The following is a 17,091-nucleotide window of genomic DNA, read 5'->3' on the forward strand; positions in this document are numbered from 1 at the left end:
ATTACTTATTAGTATGCAAAGACGACATTCAAAAAAAATTTTGAATCAGAACTATGGCTTCATGGTGCTCCTTGGAAAGGCCTTGAGGAGCTGAATCAGGAACTTTTGTCCGTTTCAAAATATCTCGTTCCTAGCCTTAGAAACTCTAAAAAACCACAATTTTTAAAGGTTTATTGAGAATTGTCCAATTTGAAGAGGCTTTTTAGATTTTCTCAGGCTAGGAACGAGATTTTTTGAAACGGACAAAAGTTCCTGACTCAGCTCCTTAAGGCCTTTCCAGGGAGCACCATGAAGCCATAGTTCTGATTCAATAAATTTTTGACTCCCATTTACAAATAGCTATACAATTGAATGTCTGGTCGTCAGCGGTTTTAAGACTTAGGATAAATTTTAAATCATCCAGAGGTGTATTATATCTATATAAATTGAGTGCAGATCCCTAATAGGTAGCTATATAGATAGATAGAATTTCTCAGTACAACTAGTCAGGTACTTAGATAGATAGTGGATAGGTAGATAGGTAGATAAGTAGGTAGCTACCTGCTATATAGATAAATAGTTTGGATTGGGTAATGCTGGAATTTCCTAAAACAACGAGTCAGGTACATAGATAGTTAGTGGATAGGTAGATAAATAGGTAGCTATATAGATAGATAGGATTTCTCAGTTCAACTAGTCAGGTACAAAGATAGAAAGTGGATAGGTAGATAAGTAGGTAGCTACCTGCTATATAGATCAATAGTTTGGATTGGGTAATGGTGGAATTTCTTAGTACAACTAGTCAGGTACAAAGATAGATAGTGGATAGGTGGAAATAAGGATTTATAGTAAGCCATATAGATAAGGAGTTTGGATTGGGTAATGCTGGAATTTCCTAAAACAACGAGTCAGGTACATAGATAGATAGTGGAAAGGTAGATAGATAGGTAGCTATATAGATAGATAGGATTTCTCAGTTCAACTAGTCAGGTACAAAGATAGATAGTGGATAGGTAGATAGTGAGATACGTAGAAACCTAGATATACAGATAGTATCTAATGTAGCTGTATAGATAGATAGGTTGGATTGGGTAATGGTGGAATTTCTCAGTACAACTACTCAGGTACAGAGATATAAAGTAGATAGGTAGATAAGCTATATAAATAGATAGTTTGGATTGGGTAATGATGCAATTTCTCAGAATAACTAGTCAAGTCAGGTACATAGATAGATAGCGGATAGATAGATAGTGAGATTCGTAGGTACCTAGATAGATAGATAGAAATGTAGCTGGATATATGGATAATTAGGTTGTATTGGGTAATGGTGGATTTCAGAGAACTACTAGTTAGATACATAAATAGATGGCTATCCTTGGCTGTCCTCATATCCATTTGGTGTTAGATAAAAGATAAAAATCAACGTTGGTCTGACATTTTTTGTTTTTCTAGATCTCAGTGAACCGGCATGCCCTAGGGATTTGGTGCAGAAATCTGACAACATGTCTGCTATAAGGAATATTATGATGGATGTCAACTCCAGTATCAAGTAAGATAGACAGATGAACAGATATACAGACAGTTAGAAAGACAGACAGACAGAAAGATAGACACTGACAGACAGACAACATGTCTGCTATAAGGAATATTATGATGGATGTCAACTCCAGTATCAAGTAAGATAGACAGATGAACAGATATACAGACAGTTAGACAGACAGACAAAATTCTGTTATAAGGAATTTTATGATGGATTTTAAATCCAATAATAAGTAAGATAGATAGATTGACAGAAAGACTAACAGACAGACAAACAGACAGTTAGACAGACAGACAACAAGTCCGCTATAACGAATATTACGATGAGTGTCAATTATAATATCAAGTAAGATAGACAGACAGATAGATGGATAGACAGACAGACAGACAGTGCATGATTGGACAGTATTTATGGCATGTTATTGTGTAGGGAAATATAATAATATTTTAGTTCTGTTGGGACAGTGGTTACGGCATATGTAGGGGAGGGAACTCTAATAATAATAATAATATTATTTTAGTTCTGTTGGAACAGTGGTTACGGCATATGTAGGGGTGGGAACTCTAATAATAATATTATTTTAGTTCTGTTGGGACAGAGGTTACGTCATATGTAGGGGAGGGAACTCTAATAATAATAATATTTTAGTTCTGTTGGGACAGTGGTTACGGCATATGTAGGGGAGAAACTCTAATAATGATAATATTATTTTAGTTCTGTTGGGACAGTGGTTACGGCATGTGCAGGGGAGGGAACTCGGCGACAGTTTCCCAGACGACTCGAAAAGTAAGTTTTGAAATTATCATATAAAAAGAACTAGAAACATGAACAAGTTTGTCCGTAAATAGCGCAACTATAGTTGGCAAACGAATTCTAATAGAATGACACTTTACTTTTAGGAGGGTGGTGGCACTCTCCCCCAAAATAATTATAAACCTTTCCTGGACCTATGAGAAGGTATATTGTAAAGGAGAACCATATCGGTTCTGCGGTTGGTAACATCCTTAGGTACAGACAATTACACATAGATCCTGTTACTTTATTTTAAGGATTGCCTATTTAAATCCTCAAGTTTATATCGAATTAGAATTTGAACCTTCCAGCCTTCATACAACATTTCTTTTGTTTCTTCCTTAATTGTCCAAAGCGCTTATATAGTACAAAGGAGCATAAAATGTGATAGCGACTAACATTTTCTACCTTTTTTTTACAGGGTAAAATTTGGTGCTGACCTCGGGACTGTTTGTAAACGAGATATTCCTGGCCCTCTCTTGGTAAGGTTTTATACTATTTTTGCATAGTACCATAAGGAAAAAGGATAAGAGGATGAATACTCACCCCTTTTTCATGGTAAAATACTACTTCCCCATCCCTAAATTTAGAAGCAGACGAAAATCAAAAACCGCCCAGGGCTTTTTGTAAGTCATTCATAAATAATAATGTGAATAAAAAGAAAAGCGATATTTAGCAAACAGCCGTGGGCGGTCAAAATCAGCTGAATGTTCATTATGAAAAAAAAATCCCCCTTTTTAGAAATAGAAGGATTCATCTTTCATGAACAAATTTTTTTAAATAAAAATAAAATTCTATGTAATTTTTAATTAAAACATTAAAACGAAAATATCTAATCTAATATTCTTGCCCTAAATATGGAAATAGTAAAAAGTAAAAAAATATTTTTTAAAATAATTTTTAATCCTCCAATTTGAAAAGTAGTGGAATAGCAATAAATTTTAGCGCGGCAACAGCGCTGAGTAGGCCTCTAGGCCCACTGCCTATTTTCGTCTTCTAGTTGCTTCGATTCCTCTCTTTCATTTTTTTCTCTATGCATAGTACATTTTGAAAGAAAATTTATGTCTTTTTTTTATCTATATCAAATATACCTAGAACATTACGAAATTATTTTCCGTTTAGTTGGGCCTTTGGCTTCTCAAAGGAAAGAAAACTGGAATTAATTTTATATTTTTTTAATTACTTTCCGCGGAAAACTATCAACAATAGAATAAAGAACTGTTTTTTTTCATATCCATATCTTAAACGGCTACTTTTGTTTAGTTGATCATACTAAAACTGTACAATCAAAAAGAATGTATTTCCTGCCTTTTTTAAGATCTTAAACGACTTATTTTTCCATTAGTTGATTATATAGAAACTAAACAACAAATAGGATGTTTTCCGCGCAGTTTCAAAGATCTTTAACGACATATTTTGTTTAGTTGATCATACTGAAGCTGAACAAGGAGGGTCCGTTCAAGAAGGATGTATTCCGTGCCCCCGGCCACCATGGTAACATGCGCAAACTCATTCATTTCCTTCAACAGGTCAGGCCAACATTTTGGCGCATTTTTTATGGAGTCGCAATTTCAGACGTTTTTTTAAATAATCACAACTCGCCACTAAAAATAAAAATGCAGCCGACTTTATTTTAATTTAGCCACAGCAATAACTTTAGCAGCGAATACGTAGCAATATTTCTTGACAATCGTAGCCAGAAAAAAAATGCTGCGGTTAAAAGACAAAAATTTGAATTTGAATCACAGCCAAATGAGGCTTCTTTGACAACAATTATTAAAGGTACTAATAAGGACTTTGTAGTAGCGAAGGCGGAATTGCCAAATATTGCCAAAGTTTGATATGCCCTAATAATTTTTGTATTTATTTTCAGGGTCGTATCATCAATATACAAAACTTTTCTGTCAACACAATAGCTAGTGTGCTAAAAAAGGTTAAAAATTGTTGCTATTTAAAAAAAATATGGTGCCAAAACAATTTGTCAAAATTAAATCTATTTTCTTATGTAAAAAAACATATTTTAAAAGATAGTGGGTCTTTAAGTTTTATTTTGTTTCTACAAAAATTTCTTATGGAAGGATTCAAATTTGTAGAACGATTCTAATAATCCGCTTTTTTATAAATAAAATCAACAATTTTTGTTCAACTCTTCAGTTTCTACGCAAAATTCCTGGCGGTATATTTGGACCTGATAATGAGAGACAACTTTTCCAAATCATGAAGTCAGAACCAGAGGAGGAGAGGAAAAGGTAGATAGATAGATAGATAAAAAAGATGGATAAAAAGTAGATAGATAGATAAAATAGATATGCATACAGATGGATAAATTAATATATTGATTTTAGAATAGTTTACTTTTTCTAATCATGGAACTACAAAAGGAAAGGAAAATGTAGATAGATAAAGTAGATGGAAAGAAAGCCAGAATAAATGGTGTAAAAGATAGATAATGTAGATGTATATAAAAATGGATAAATTGATATATATAATTTTTGGTAGATATTAAAATAGTTTGCCCTTTTCAAATCATGAAGTACGCACTGTAGTGAAAGATAAAAGTTAGAAAGATTAAATAGATTGATAGAAAAATAAATTGAAAAAAGTAGGTAAATAGAAAGATAGATGTATAAAGTAGATAAATAGATAGCTAGGACAAAATAGATACATTCAGTAGATAGACTTTTTCAAATCATAACTATAGATATGGCAAATTAGAAAATTACGCAGATAGGTTGAAACAATGACAGTAAAAATAGGTACTTACACCCGTGGCAAATACTAAAACGACACATTTATACTAGACGTAGTATAGAAATCGAAATTATTACAGAAAATATTTGACATTACTAACTTTTAATTTTTTTTAAGGAAAATTGGTGAAATTCTGAGTAGTTTACCTATTTATACTCAACACTTGTTAGTTCTTCTATTTGGCACCTTCAGGTTAGTAAAGATCTCTAAAACGGCGGTTCCATAAAAGCATGTCAATTAAGAAAATGGATTTATTATTTGCATCTTACACCAGCTTATAATGTACTGTAATAAAGTGAAACTTTTGGCGGGCTAAAATAATGATATCCCCCTTCCACCACCTTTACCCCATTTCCCATTATCCTACTGGATGAGTAAACTGAACAATAAACAAGTTCCATATAATCAAGCTAAATTGACGACACTTTTTACCATGTAATAATATCTACATATATTCTACATCCACTATTAAGAATATAACATAATCATTAGCTTTACCTCAAATATTCATTAATTAAAAAGAAGTTGAAGGCTACCTAAAGAGTTTATTACTGAATTTTTCTATTATCTAAATACCTAGGTAATATCATTCAATTTACATTTGTCCATCATTTCATTTTTCTTTATCTATCCATCCACAAACCAATCTATCCTATCCATCTATCAATCTTATTATATTTTTATTTTAGAGTTATATCAACAAAGAGTGATAAGACTGGAATGACCTCAGAGGCCTTAGGGGTTAGGTAAGTTCCCTGTTATAATAAGTAGCGCAGCTACTCTATAACTAGGGCATATAATTCTGTCAAATATATCCGTATAATTTAGAAGTACCGTCTTCCCATTGATTGCATTTATTTTATCAAGAATATACTAAAGCCCAGTTCACATAGGAGTTGAATCGACCTATTTTTTTTCACAGGTCAACCTAAACAGGTAGATTGGTTGACCTAAAACTTCTAAAGGTCAACCTAAAATTTCCAGATGTCGACCCATGTCCATTGTAAAATAAATCTCATTTCTCATTGTATGTTGTGAGTTTGTAATTGAAAATGTTATAAATATACCTATTTATTTCAATTGTAACTTGCAATTCCTGTTTCTAGGAAGCTATATAGCTAGTTTTAGCCTTTAATTTCTAACAGTATTAGTGATATGAGTAATTTATTTTTAGTGTTGCACCCTCGTTTTTCCACAGCTGTAGCACCGGTAAAACTGCCAAAATGGAGGATGTTCAGCGCTTTAAGGTAAACTTAGGGTCAGGTTGACAAAATCAAAGTCATTGCCAGAAACTAATAAAGGACAAACAATGAGTTTTTAAGGCTTATTTTATACCCAATTTAATTAAACTTTAATGTTTTTGATCAATAGTGAACATTTAAGTTTATTTGATATTAGAAGGGGTCTTAAGGGATAAGACATTGGAGATAATTAATTTACATCCCCAATTATGATGAACATTAAAATAATTGGTTTAAAAGTTTGGATATGTTAGTTTGCAATCAATCAATAAAAAAAATTATCAAAAGTACCCAACTAAACGTGGTTTTAAAACTTTTGGTTCCACTGTAATTTTTAGTCCAATGTTCCCCCCCCCCTCCCCCCCTTAATATTAGTCATCCCAATAATGTAACTTGGAAAGCAATATATTGAAATGAATCGTGTCCCCATTAGGCACCTTTTAATATTTTATTTGACCAAATCAGCTGTTTTTAATGACCTCTTGCTAGTATTTAGACATTTTTCTTCACCTTTTTACTGTTTAGGTATTTGACTACCTAACTTAATATTGTTTAAAGTGTTAACATTTTGTTTTATTTAACCCTTTGCATGTAAACAAGGTTATAGTTTTCATTTTTAAAAGCGAAGCTCTTCTATAATTAGGGTCGGTCAGTCCGTCCATCAGTCCGTAACGGATAGCTTTTTTCGTTAATTTAGGCATGTTAAAATTGTCCTATAGATTTCAAATTTTGCATGATGATTCCTGTAGTAGTTAGGTACGATTAAGAAAGCGTAGCAACTCTATAATCGTTACCAGAATGTCCGTACGTCCATTTTAAACATGATTATTTATTTTAACTTTTTTGACAAAATTTTTTATGTGATAAAATCATCCGATTTATCTGATTTTTGGATTACTGATTACTATTCAATAAGGTACAAAATTTTGAGCATCTCCACATGCAAATCCTAAAAATGTCAGTATGTCCTTAAAAAGATTCTTTATTAAAGAAGTTTTGTAACAAATTTACGTAAAATTTTGTAAAAACTTATGTATTCAAATTTTTTATATTCACTTATATTATTCTGACACTCTACAAGAGTCGATGTTCGTCTATCATACCGTTTCAGAGCTTCGCTTTTATGGATGTTGTCATCCTTCTTTTTATTTATTTCAAGTTACCTCCTGCGTAAGTAAATAGAAGATCATTTTATTTTCCCATTACAAAAAAATATATTTGTAACCTATCACTGCATCAAACCCATTTTTTCTATTTTTAATGCTGAATTTATATTTACTATAAGCCCTCTGTGTCCTTTGTTCTTTTTTAGGACGTCCAGCTTTTCTAATATTTCTATTTACTTTTACTATTTTCTTAATTTGGTTTACTCAATGATTTTCCATTGTTTTTTTTTAGTTTCCTGCCTTTTAGTAATTATTATTTTATCAAAAGCCTTTGATATCTTTTAGGTTTCATCAAAAACATTGTCTTTTTTTTTCAAATTTTACTAAAGCTGTTTAACATTCTCGGCTTTTAGTAAATATTGATTTTCTAATTATTTCTTTTTAAACGTTTGTTTTTAATTTACTACAAGCCCTATGACCTCTCCTTATTTCTAGGACTGTGCATCCATTGATGATTGTGTTCTTTGTATTTCTGTAAGTTCAAACACACACACACACGCAAATTGCAAACACACAAAAAGATTTTTGAGACATACAGTCCTGTATTTTTGTAATACTCTTTTTAAAATATTTATGCTCTGCCCTTCGCCTTTTAATAAATTAAAAATACACATTTTGTTGGAAAAAGAATGTAGCCTCAAATATATTGTCAAAAGATTATTATAAAAATATCATGATTGTGTATTTATTCCTACTTATCAGAAAATAAATATCTACAAAAAAAGTAAACTGATTTTGAATCAAAAATAAAACGATAAATCACTTAGTATTATTTGTAGAAATAATATATTTAGAAACTATAGTACTAACTTAATTAAAGATTCAACTGTAATAAAAACATTATTACTGCGCTACTGATCAATACACAATAGCCAAGTTTGTTCAACCAACACTAAATTCACATAATAGGAAATTTATTATGATTGAGATGGTATGAGTTTTGCACCTTACAGCAATAATTCTAAACTTTAAATTGGATACTACTGGGGAAAAATTGTCAATTTAGGTTTCTAACTTATTGGTCAGTTCGTTCCAGGGTGGGCATACAAAAAACCCACCCAAAAAAACCCACCCAGGGTTTTTTAAAAAACCCATTGAAAAAAAACCCAAGGTTTTTTGGGTTTTTGAAAAAAACATTGAAATTTCACGTTAAAATTTACAAATTAAACCTCTATTTACTCAAAGACTAGGATCTAATAACATTTTAAAGCAAATTTTACCTAAAAAACGTAAAAAATATGAATTAAGGGGGTGGGGGGTTTAATGCAACCATCTCGTAATCAATGATTAAATGGCACTTAGAATTCGAAATTTTGATCAGAAATTTTGCATGAATAATCCTTGGTAAGTCTATTTTCCCTAAATCGAACAAAAAGTTGGAAAAGTAATGGCTAACGGCTGGCAGCTCAGATGTTTTGCCATTTTTCGGCTATCTTAAAAGCAAATTAAGTCACAAAACCTATCTCCACATAATACTTTTTGTCGCTCAAAAACCTTATCAAACGGCTCTAGCCGGTTGCTGTAGGTACTATAAATTTTAAAAATGGTTATTGCTATCATTTAACATGAATTAAACCAAAATATGTTTTAAAAAGTTGATTCCTACGTAATTAATGATGTATTTGCCCTCAAAATAGGCAAAAAACGGCTAAACGACTGAGCCGCCAGCCGTTACTTTTTCCAACTTTTTGTTCGATTTAGGGAAATAGACCTACCAAGGATTACTCATGAAAAATTTCAGATCGAAATTCGAATTCTAAGTGCTATTTAATCATTGATTACGAGATGGTTGCATTACCCCCCCCCCCCCTTATAAAAATGATGCTCTACATATTGTTCAAATGTTTATGAAATTACTTTCTCTCAAAACTTAATTTCAGATAACGCCTTGCTACTAAATTGATTATATATAAATTGTGTAAATTACATAATCATAATTGATTTTTAAACTAAAACATAACAATTTATGAAAGGAAATAGTTACAGTGGCGTGCAGAGGGTTTTATTAAGGGGATGAAAAAAGGGGAATACCTTAATAATTCCTGGAAGGGGGGGGGGGGGTGTTGACAGCTTAGGAATAGAGGTGGAGGTTCCATGTTTTGAAGCTTTTAACCTCCCCTCCCCCTTAATAGAATATTTTGTGCACCGTTGCTAATAAGGGTTTATAATTGATCGAAATGCCAGTTGTTTTCATTATCTATCTTGTTTATTGTGAAATCTTGCTTACCTTTTATTTACAACAACATAAACATTAATATTTCATCAACATATCAAATGTATTTGACTCCTAAATGAAAAAAACCCAATAAAACCCGAAAAAACCCAATAAAACCCAGGGTTTTAAGGGTTTTTATGGGTTGGGTTGGGCTTTTTTAAAAAACCCTGGGTTTTTCCCCACCCTGGTTCGTTCATCCAATAGGAGTGGAATGGATGAGCTAAATGGTGTGGATTGGGGTTCTCTATTTTAGCCAGCTACAAATTTCAATTTATTAGAGTACAGGATAATCTGGTGTTAAGATCCAAATGATAATGAATCCATTCTTTAAAGTCTATTTAAACAATCAAAAGCTTTGCTATATTCAAAAGAACAAAAAAATAAGAAAAAAAACTCCCTAAAATATACTTTTATATGCCTCCGCCTTAAATTTCATTTTATAATAGAATAGAAATAGAGAGTTTATTCAGTTAACATCGTAAAAAGTCGCCCCAGCTATCATCATCTTAAACATTACACTTTTAAACTGAAAGTACAAACGGTTGAGCCCTAACTATAGAAAAGTTTAGTTAATTATTGTTTTAAGTTGTTAAATTCTGCTTTCCATAATAATGAAAGTTCCTCTTTTAAATGAGCAGCTGCCAACACCCACTCTGTATATATTTAGCTTTCAACAAAAATAATCAATAAAAAATAGATATAATTCACATATAGTAGGTAAGTATATAAATAAAAAATTGTAGTTAAAATATGAAAAATAAACATAAAAAGTGTGTGTTTTTTACAGGGCTCGGCAGCTGCCCTTTTTTATGCAGCTTAAGTGATGATTTTCAAAAAATCTGCTGCGGCAGCTGTATTTATGATAATAGGCAGTTATGTTAGCTGTTGCCGAGCCCTTTTTTCTTTTGTTTTGCTTAAAGCAAAGAAACACTTTCATTTTTTTAAATAAAAAAAAAAATATTTTTTAGAACGCGACTAGAGTAACATCGTACTTCATCGAACAATTTGGGTAAGTTTGAAATTTTGAATCACAGGCAGGTACTCTTTGACTGCAGGGATTTAAAGGGATAAGACAATGCCCGATTAATTGACATCCCCTTCTGTTTATTACAATTTGTGCTTGAAACTTAATGAACCAACCAACTAAAGTTCGTAAGCCAACGTAAACTTTTGGGATTTGGATAACAGCCCATTGTCCTCTTCAGCTTGCTATAACTGGCTACTTTCTGTCGAATGAATTAATGTTAATTTATTATTGTACTATCAACAGGATGTCTAAGTGTCTGTCTGCCTCACTTTGAAATATCTTATATCTTGGCCGTTTTATACTGCTTTCTCTTCATTTATTTGGCCTTATAAACCTACAAAATGATGGTCTCCAAAAAGTGCGTCTGTATTCATTTCTATTGGGTTCTGTATATTGTACATAAAAGTAAAATAACCTTTTTCTTCATAAAGGCATAAGTATTATTGAAAACTAAATCTTGTTATTATTTTCTTTAGTATGACGTGGCTGTTTTCAAAGGAGATATACGAATACTATGCACGTCTAACCGGCAGAATACTTAGGGTTGAGGTACACAGAGATAGATAGATACATTTATAGACAGTTAGATGAACATGTAGATTAGGATATATAAGTTGGAAGGAATTTTAATGTTAGAGGGAGATTTGAAATCTGCATCAAATTTTAAGGATTTTTTATAAAATTCGTTTTTTTTTTGTATAATTCTTTATCTAAAAGCGGAAATACAATTTAAGTTAAGGGGGGGGGGGAAGTTTTGACACATTTGCGTAAACAGGGAGCATAGGCTTTACCTTTGGACTGAGAGGATAGGTTATTTGGGATAAAATCATTCTTATATGATGAATTTTCCCAAGTTTTAAGATTTTTTGGATAGGCCTCCAGGTTCCGGAGCTCCAGGCCTCCAGGTCCTCTCTGTACAGGTAAAAATGAATAAAAAAATTTTTTTTTGAAGAGTTAGAAGTCAACTTATGAAACAAAATTTGCATTTTTTTCTGTAAATATGTGAATAACATTCAAAAATAAGCATATTTTGTTTCATAGGTTGACTTCTAACTCTTAAAAAAAAAATTAATTTTTTTAATTTTTACCTGTACAGAGAGGACCTGGAGGCCTGGAGCTCCGGAACCTGGAGGCCTATCCAAAAAATCTTAAAAATTCATCATATAAGAATGATTTTATCCCTAATAACCTATCCTCTCAGTCCAAAGATAAAGCCTATGCTCCCTGTTTACGCAAATGTGTCAAAACTTCCCCCCCCCCTTAATTTTGACATCTGTGATTGGTGGATTGAAAATTATCTTCGCTCTGATAGGAGAAGCTCAAGTGTCGCACATCATTCAACCAATTAGAGCGCAGGTAGTTTCCAATCCACATATCCTATAGGTCAAAATTTATGAACTTAAATTGTATTTCCGCTTTTAGATTAAGAATTAAACAAAAAAACAATTTTATAAAAAAAATCCTTAAAATTTGATGCAGATTTCAAATCTCCCCCTAACATTAAAATTCCTTCCAACTTATATATCCTAATGAACTGAACATGTAGATATACAAATGGATAAAAAAGATTTTACGTCTAACGGGAAGAATACTTAGGGTTGAGGTATACCTAGATAGATAGATAGATAGACAGACAAAGGCAGACAGATATATATACAAATGGATAAAAAAATTTACGTCTAACCGGCAGAAAAATTAGGGTTGGGATAGATAAACACTTAGATTAATAGATAGAAAAACAGATGTATAAACAGACGGTTGAATCCTTATATTAAAGTAACAGGATGTATGTCTGTTTGTCTGTGTGTTTGTACCTAAGGATCTCGCTAACCGCTGAACCGATCGGGTTCTCCTTAACAGGGTAGATTCTCATATGTTCTGGGAAGGTTTTTAACTATTTTGGGGAGGGTACCACCACCCTCCCAAGAGAAATCACAAAAAATCGTTTACGTTCTTGACTTTAGAAAGAGAGTTGAACGCAAACATAAACGTCAAACGCAACATATACATATTTTAAATATAAAAAAAAACATTTAAAGTGCCACTAGAGGCCTCTAGGGGCGTAGACGCTAGTAATTGACAAATAGATACTGTTTGTACTATATTGATAGAAAGACACAGAGATAGATAGATAGATCTATGAATTCTAAACACGTCTTATTATAGGAATATTTAGGGTTGAGGTGGGTTTATATAGATGGATAGAATTAGACAGTCAGATAGATGGAAGGATAGATAACAGACAGATATACGATTCATGAATACTATGCCATCGTCTTACCCACAAATAACTTAGAATAAATAGATTGACAAATCTATGAATTGTATTCACTATATAGATAGACTAGCGGCTTCGCCCCTGGCCTCTAGGGGCTTTGGCCCATGAGGTGATCAAAAAAAAAGTGAAGCTGAAATTCGTAAAAATAAGGACCAAGAAAATCTTCTACAAAAGAAATGGGGGGGATTTTTTTGTTTTTGGGGGGGTTGGGAGTGTCCCACCCCCCAAGAAAATAGCCTAAAACCAACACAGGACCAGAAGGTATATTCCCTGAAGAGTAGAATCCGATCGGTTCAGTGGTTACAGAGATCTTAAGCTTCAGACGGACGGACGGACAGACATCATTCTACTTTGTATTATAGATAAACTTAAGAATATTTTTAAGTAGCTGCTATACTATAATCAACGTTTTTTTGTTTAGAATAAGTTCATATTTTTTACGTATCCGTTGGAAATGTTGGGGACTAGAGATGATCTCACCCTACATTCTACACTTAGTAAAAGGTAAAATTTTATTTCAGGTTGTTAACCAGGAATCTAAAGGGATGAAACAATGGCCGATAAAATGAGGTGTCCTTAATTATTATACACAAAATTACCCCTTCCGTAGATTATTATTAGTAGTTGAAACGTTTGTTCACTCAACTTAATTAACCAACCAATCAATTCAATATTTTAGCTGTATTATTAACTTTTACCAAAAAAATAGTCTTCACAACAAAAAGATTTGTTTTTGTGTCAATTCTAAACATTTTTTATGTAGTCATACAAATTTATTTACCTTTACAATGACCTAATATATAATATTATTTTTTTAAAAGTCCGTTTTCTTAAATTTATTCAATAATGTCGCAATTTTACGGTTTTTTCTAAAATACTTCCTAAAAGCAAAATTGTTAATGTTAAGACATTCGAAAATTTTTTGGAAAAATATTTGAATTAATCTAAAGATACTTACCTCCTTTTTTTACCTTTAAAAAATGACTTTTCATATCCATTAAACTTCTAAATGATATAAGAATCATGTGTTTCAAGAGTGAAGACACTACTAGCTACACATATTTAGACTTTCCGATGTGCCTGAAACTGGAAGCCTTGAAATGATACCTCAGAGCTGCGCTCTTGATCCTCAGGTAGATTTATGGATAGATAGACAGACAGACATAGATATAGATAGTGTACAAAGATAAATAGACAGACAGATGGACAAACATAAGGATTTAATTATTACCGCAGAACTGTGCTTTATTTTCTCAGGTTTGGTAGACAGATAAATAGACATACGAGCAGATAGATTGACATACATACAGATAAATAGACAAACAGACAGATAGATAGACAAACAGACAGATAGATAGACATACAAGCAGATAGATTGACATACAGACAGACAGCTAAATAGACATACAGACAGACAGATAGACATACAAACAGATTATTAGACATGCAGACAGATAAATAGACATACAGACATATCGATAGACATACAGATATATAAGTAGACATAATAGAAGCAAAAACGGCTTCGTACTTTAAGATTTGAAGATAGATTGTGTTTCGGAACGCATGCCTAGCCATTCTCGAAATCTTATCTCCAAGCCCTCCGAATGACCAACATAGCGAAGTTTACAAATGTGTATTTATTACCATGAAAACAGTGAGTCTAAAACAAAAATATAAGAATTAAATACATAAAATTAATGATTAATATTTTTGTAACATCGAGGTTGCGTGATTTCAATTTAATAAAAAATATGAAATTTCTAAAAAACTTTAAATTGGCACGAAACATATTAAATCGCATCAGAAATTGATAATTTTAGAATAAAATGATCAATAATATAAAAGTAAATATTTGTATGTCAAAACTTAGCAGTTAAATGGTCTATTTATTGAAAAATTAATGATTTGAATCTCTTCATAAAATTATACCATTCTACGCTTGTTTTTCAAGAATTAAAGATAAATTCTTACCACATATGATGTCAAACTAAGCAGGAAGGCTTATTTGAGATATTCCACACATCAGAGCGCATGTATATTCAAGCAATACATTATTTTCAATCACGTAGCTCCTCACGTGGGACTAATCAAAGGAAAAGTGCGCGTTTCTTTTGTCCGTTTACAAGCCACGCGCCGCGCGGAGATAGTTAGGAATGCCGCGTAACACACTCATTCTCTAGGAAATTTGGTGTAAGGAAACAGGGATTAATGGGTTCGAACTTGCCAGGGAATACAAGAAATACATACCGAAACACACCCGTCTATTCACTGGGAATCGAACACAGTACCTCATCTTTGCAATATGCGTGCAGACAGTGTCCACGAAATCACAATCTCACAACACATAAACCACAAGAGTTTAAAATGTCGTGGCCATCAGGCCTAAAATTAATTATGGTAACTTACGAACACCACAATAATTCAAACCGACTCCACTACCACATAAGGATAGGAATAAGGAATGGGAAAAGCATTCAACATTCATGAATTGCACATTTACCACTCACACATCTCATTATATCATGGCCTCATAATCTCAATTAAAATTAGAATTACAGACCATGTAATTGCGAATACATGAATTAATAATCATTAGTACCTAAACCTTGATTAGGTACCTACATAACAAAATAGGTAAATGATTTTTATACTAAAAATCGCATCGATAATTAAATAATCAACTCAAACTTTTTTCATCAAAAGAAAGAAAGATTAAATAATGACATTTTTTCTACTAAATCTTTTGCTAGAAAAGAAAAGTAAAATTGCATAAAAAACTTCTCAATAATTAGAATTTTTCTCCGGCGGAAAAATACTCGTGCTTACATCTAAACATTTTCAGATAAGATAAGTAAGATCCTTAAATCTAAACATGTTTTAATAAAATAGATACTTAAATCTAAATAAATATGACTGTAAAAAATCATCAAACTTCGGAAAATTAAAATTTCATAATTTTAAATCTTCGTGAATTAAAATTGCGTAAAATTAAAATTGCAACTGAAATATGCAAATTAAATTTACCAAAATAAAACAAAAGCTCAATATAAGAAAAGAACTTCTCTAAGTGCTGAGTTTGCAATTTCTCTCTGTTTTAAGAAGAAAGCAACTTATACATATTCAAACAGTCATAATTAAGGCAATTTGGGGCCTCAGTCAGAATGAATCCCTCAAGATACAAACTAACAATCCATCAATATTAATAAATGCCATGTTCCAGCTATCCTGTTGGACGTTATGACTTTCCATCACAACTTTTGATACTGCATAATTTCTAACAGGATTTCTGGCGCAGGGCTACATCAACTGAACAAACATAATTAGTGATGTTTAATTCAAATCAAAAATAAAAAGAATCATGAAATAATTCAAAGAAACTTTTAAAATCATCAATCAAAGCAATCGAAATTAAATAAATTATCTTATGCTTTAGTTTTGCCGTTCTGCGGTATGTCTGGCCGAGGAAACAGAGCTAAGATACACCGTAGAGCGGTCTTATTAAGCTTAATTCTACGATACTCAAAGAATCTACTTAATTCAAGGCGAAAAAATCTGCATTTTTTCTTTAGATACATCGGTTAAAAGGTAATAGTAATAATTTTAACATGCATGTAATATTAAATTATTTATGTGATTATAATAAATCTTAAAGAAATATTTAAATGATGTAAAAAATCTCATTGTGTTAATTTCTTATCATATTAAGTTTCAATCCAACAAGGATAAAAATGTTTATATCTGCGCAGGTACCTAGGAAATTTTCCGCGAAAAAAAATCCTTGGTCCCGGAAAGACTTAAATCATTGAAAGAACTTGCGTAAACGTATAAAAAACTTAAGTTTGCATTTCAAATGAAAAAATCTTGCATCAATTTGAAAGTTTAAACGAAATTGTATCAAAATTTGCGTTACTTATAAATCTTAAGAAATGATGAAATTACCCATTTCTTTCTTAAAAAAAAATACATTGAAGCAGTATTTTAATATATGCGATAAAAATGAAGGTAGAGTTAATTTAAAATATGCATGGTTTATCTTAAATTAATTCTGTGGCATTCATATAAAATAATAATCAATATTTTAATAATACCATACATCGTG

General features: G+C 31.7%; 1 protein-coding gene across 2 annotated transcripts in view; it reads left to right on the forward strand.

The window, feature by feature from the left end:
- Positions 1 to 17,091, forward strand: part of RhoGAP71E (Rho GTPase activating protein at 71E) — a 38,358-nt gene that overhangs the window by 1,426 nt on the left and 19,841 nt on the right. For both annotated transcript variants that reach the window (XM_080180111.1, XM_080180112.1), the window contains exons 3-15: positions 1,432 to 1,528; positions 2,234 to 2,305; positions 2,733 to 2,793; positions 3,736 to 3,840; positions 4,185 to 4,244; positions 4,466 to 4,560; positions 5,180 to 5,254; positions 5,752 to 5,808; positions 6,237 to 6,309; positions 10,653 to 10,693; positions 11,188 to 11,260; positions 13,411 to 13,493; positions 14,056 to 14,122. In XM_080180111.1, coding sequence (XP_080036237.1) covers positions 1,482 to 1,528; positions 2,234 to 2,305; positions 2,733 to 2,793; positions 3,736 to 3,840; positions 4,185 to 4,244; positions 4,466 to 4,560; positions 5,180 to 5,254; positions 5,752 to 5,808; positions 6,237 to 6,309; positions 10,653 to 10,693; positions 11,188 to 11,260; positions 13,411 to 13,493; positions 14,056 to 14,122 — 909 coding nt within the window. In that variant the 5' untranslated portion in view covers positions 1,432 to 1,481. The remainder of the gene's footprint in view (positions 1 to 1,431; positions 1,529 to 2,233; positions 2,306 to 2,732; positions 2,794 to 3,735; positions 3,841 to 4,184; positions 4,245 to 4,465; positions 4,561 to 5,179; positions 5,255 to 5,751; positions 5,809 to 6,236; positions 6,310 to 10,652; positions 10,694 to 11,187; positions 11,261 to 13,410; positions 13,494 to 14,055; positions 14,123 to 17,091) is intronic.

The sequence above is a fragment of the Acartia tonsa genome, chromosome 12, assembly GCF_053477335.1.
Source record: "Acartia tonsa isolate MP-2025a chromosome 12, ASM5347733v1, whole genome shotgun sequence".
Lineage (NCBI taxonomy): Eukaryota > Metazoa > Arthropoda > Copepoda > Calanoida > Acartiidae > Acartia > Acartia tonsa.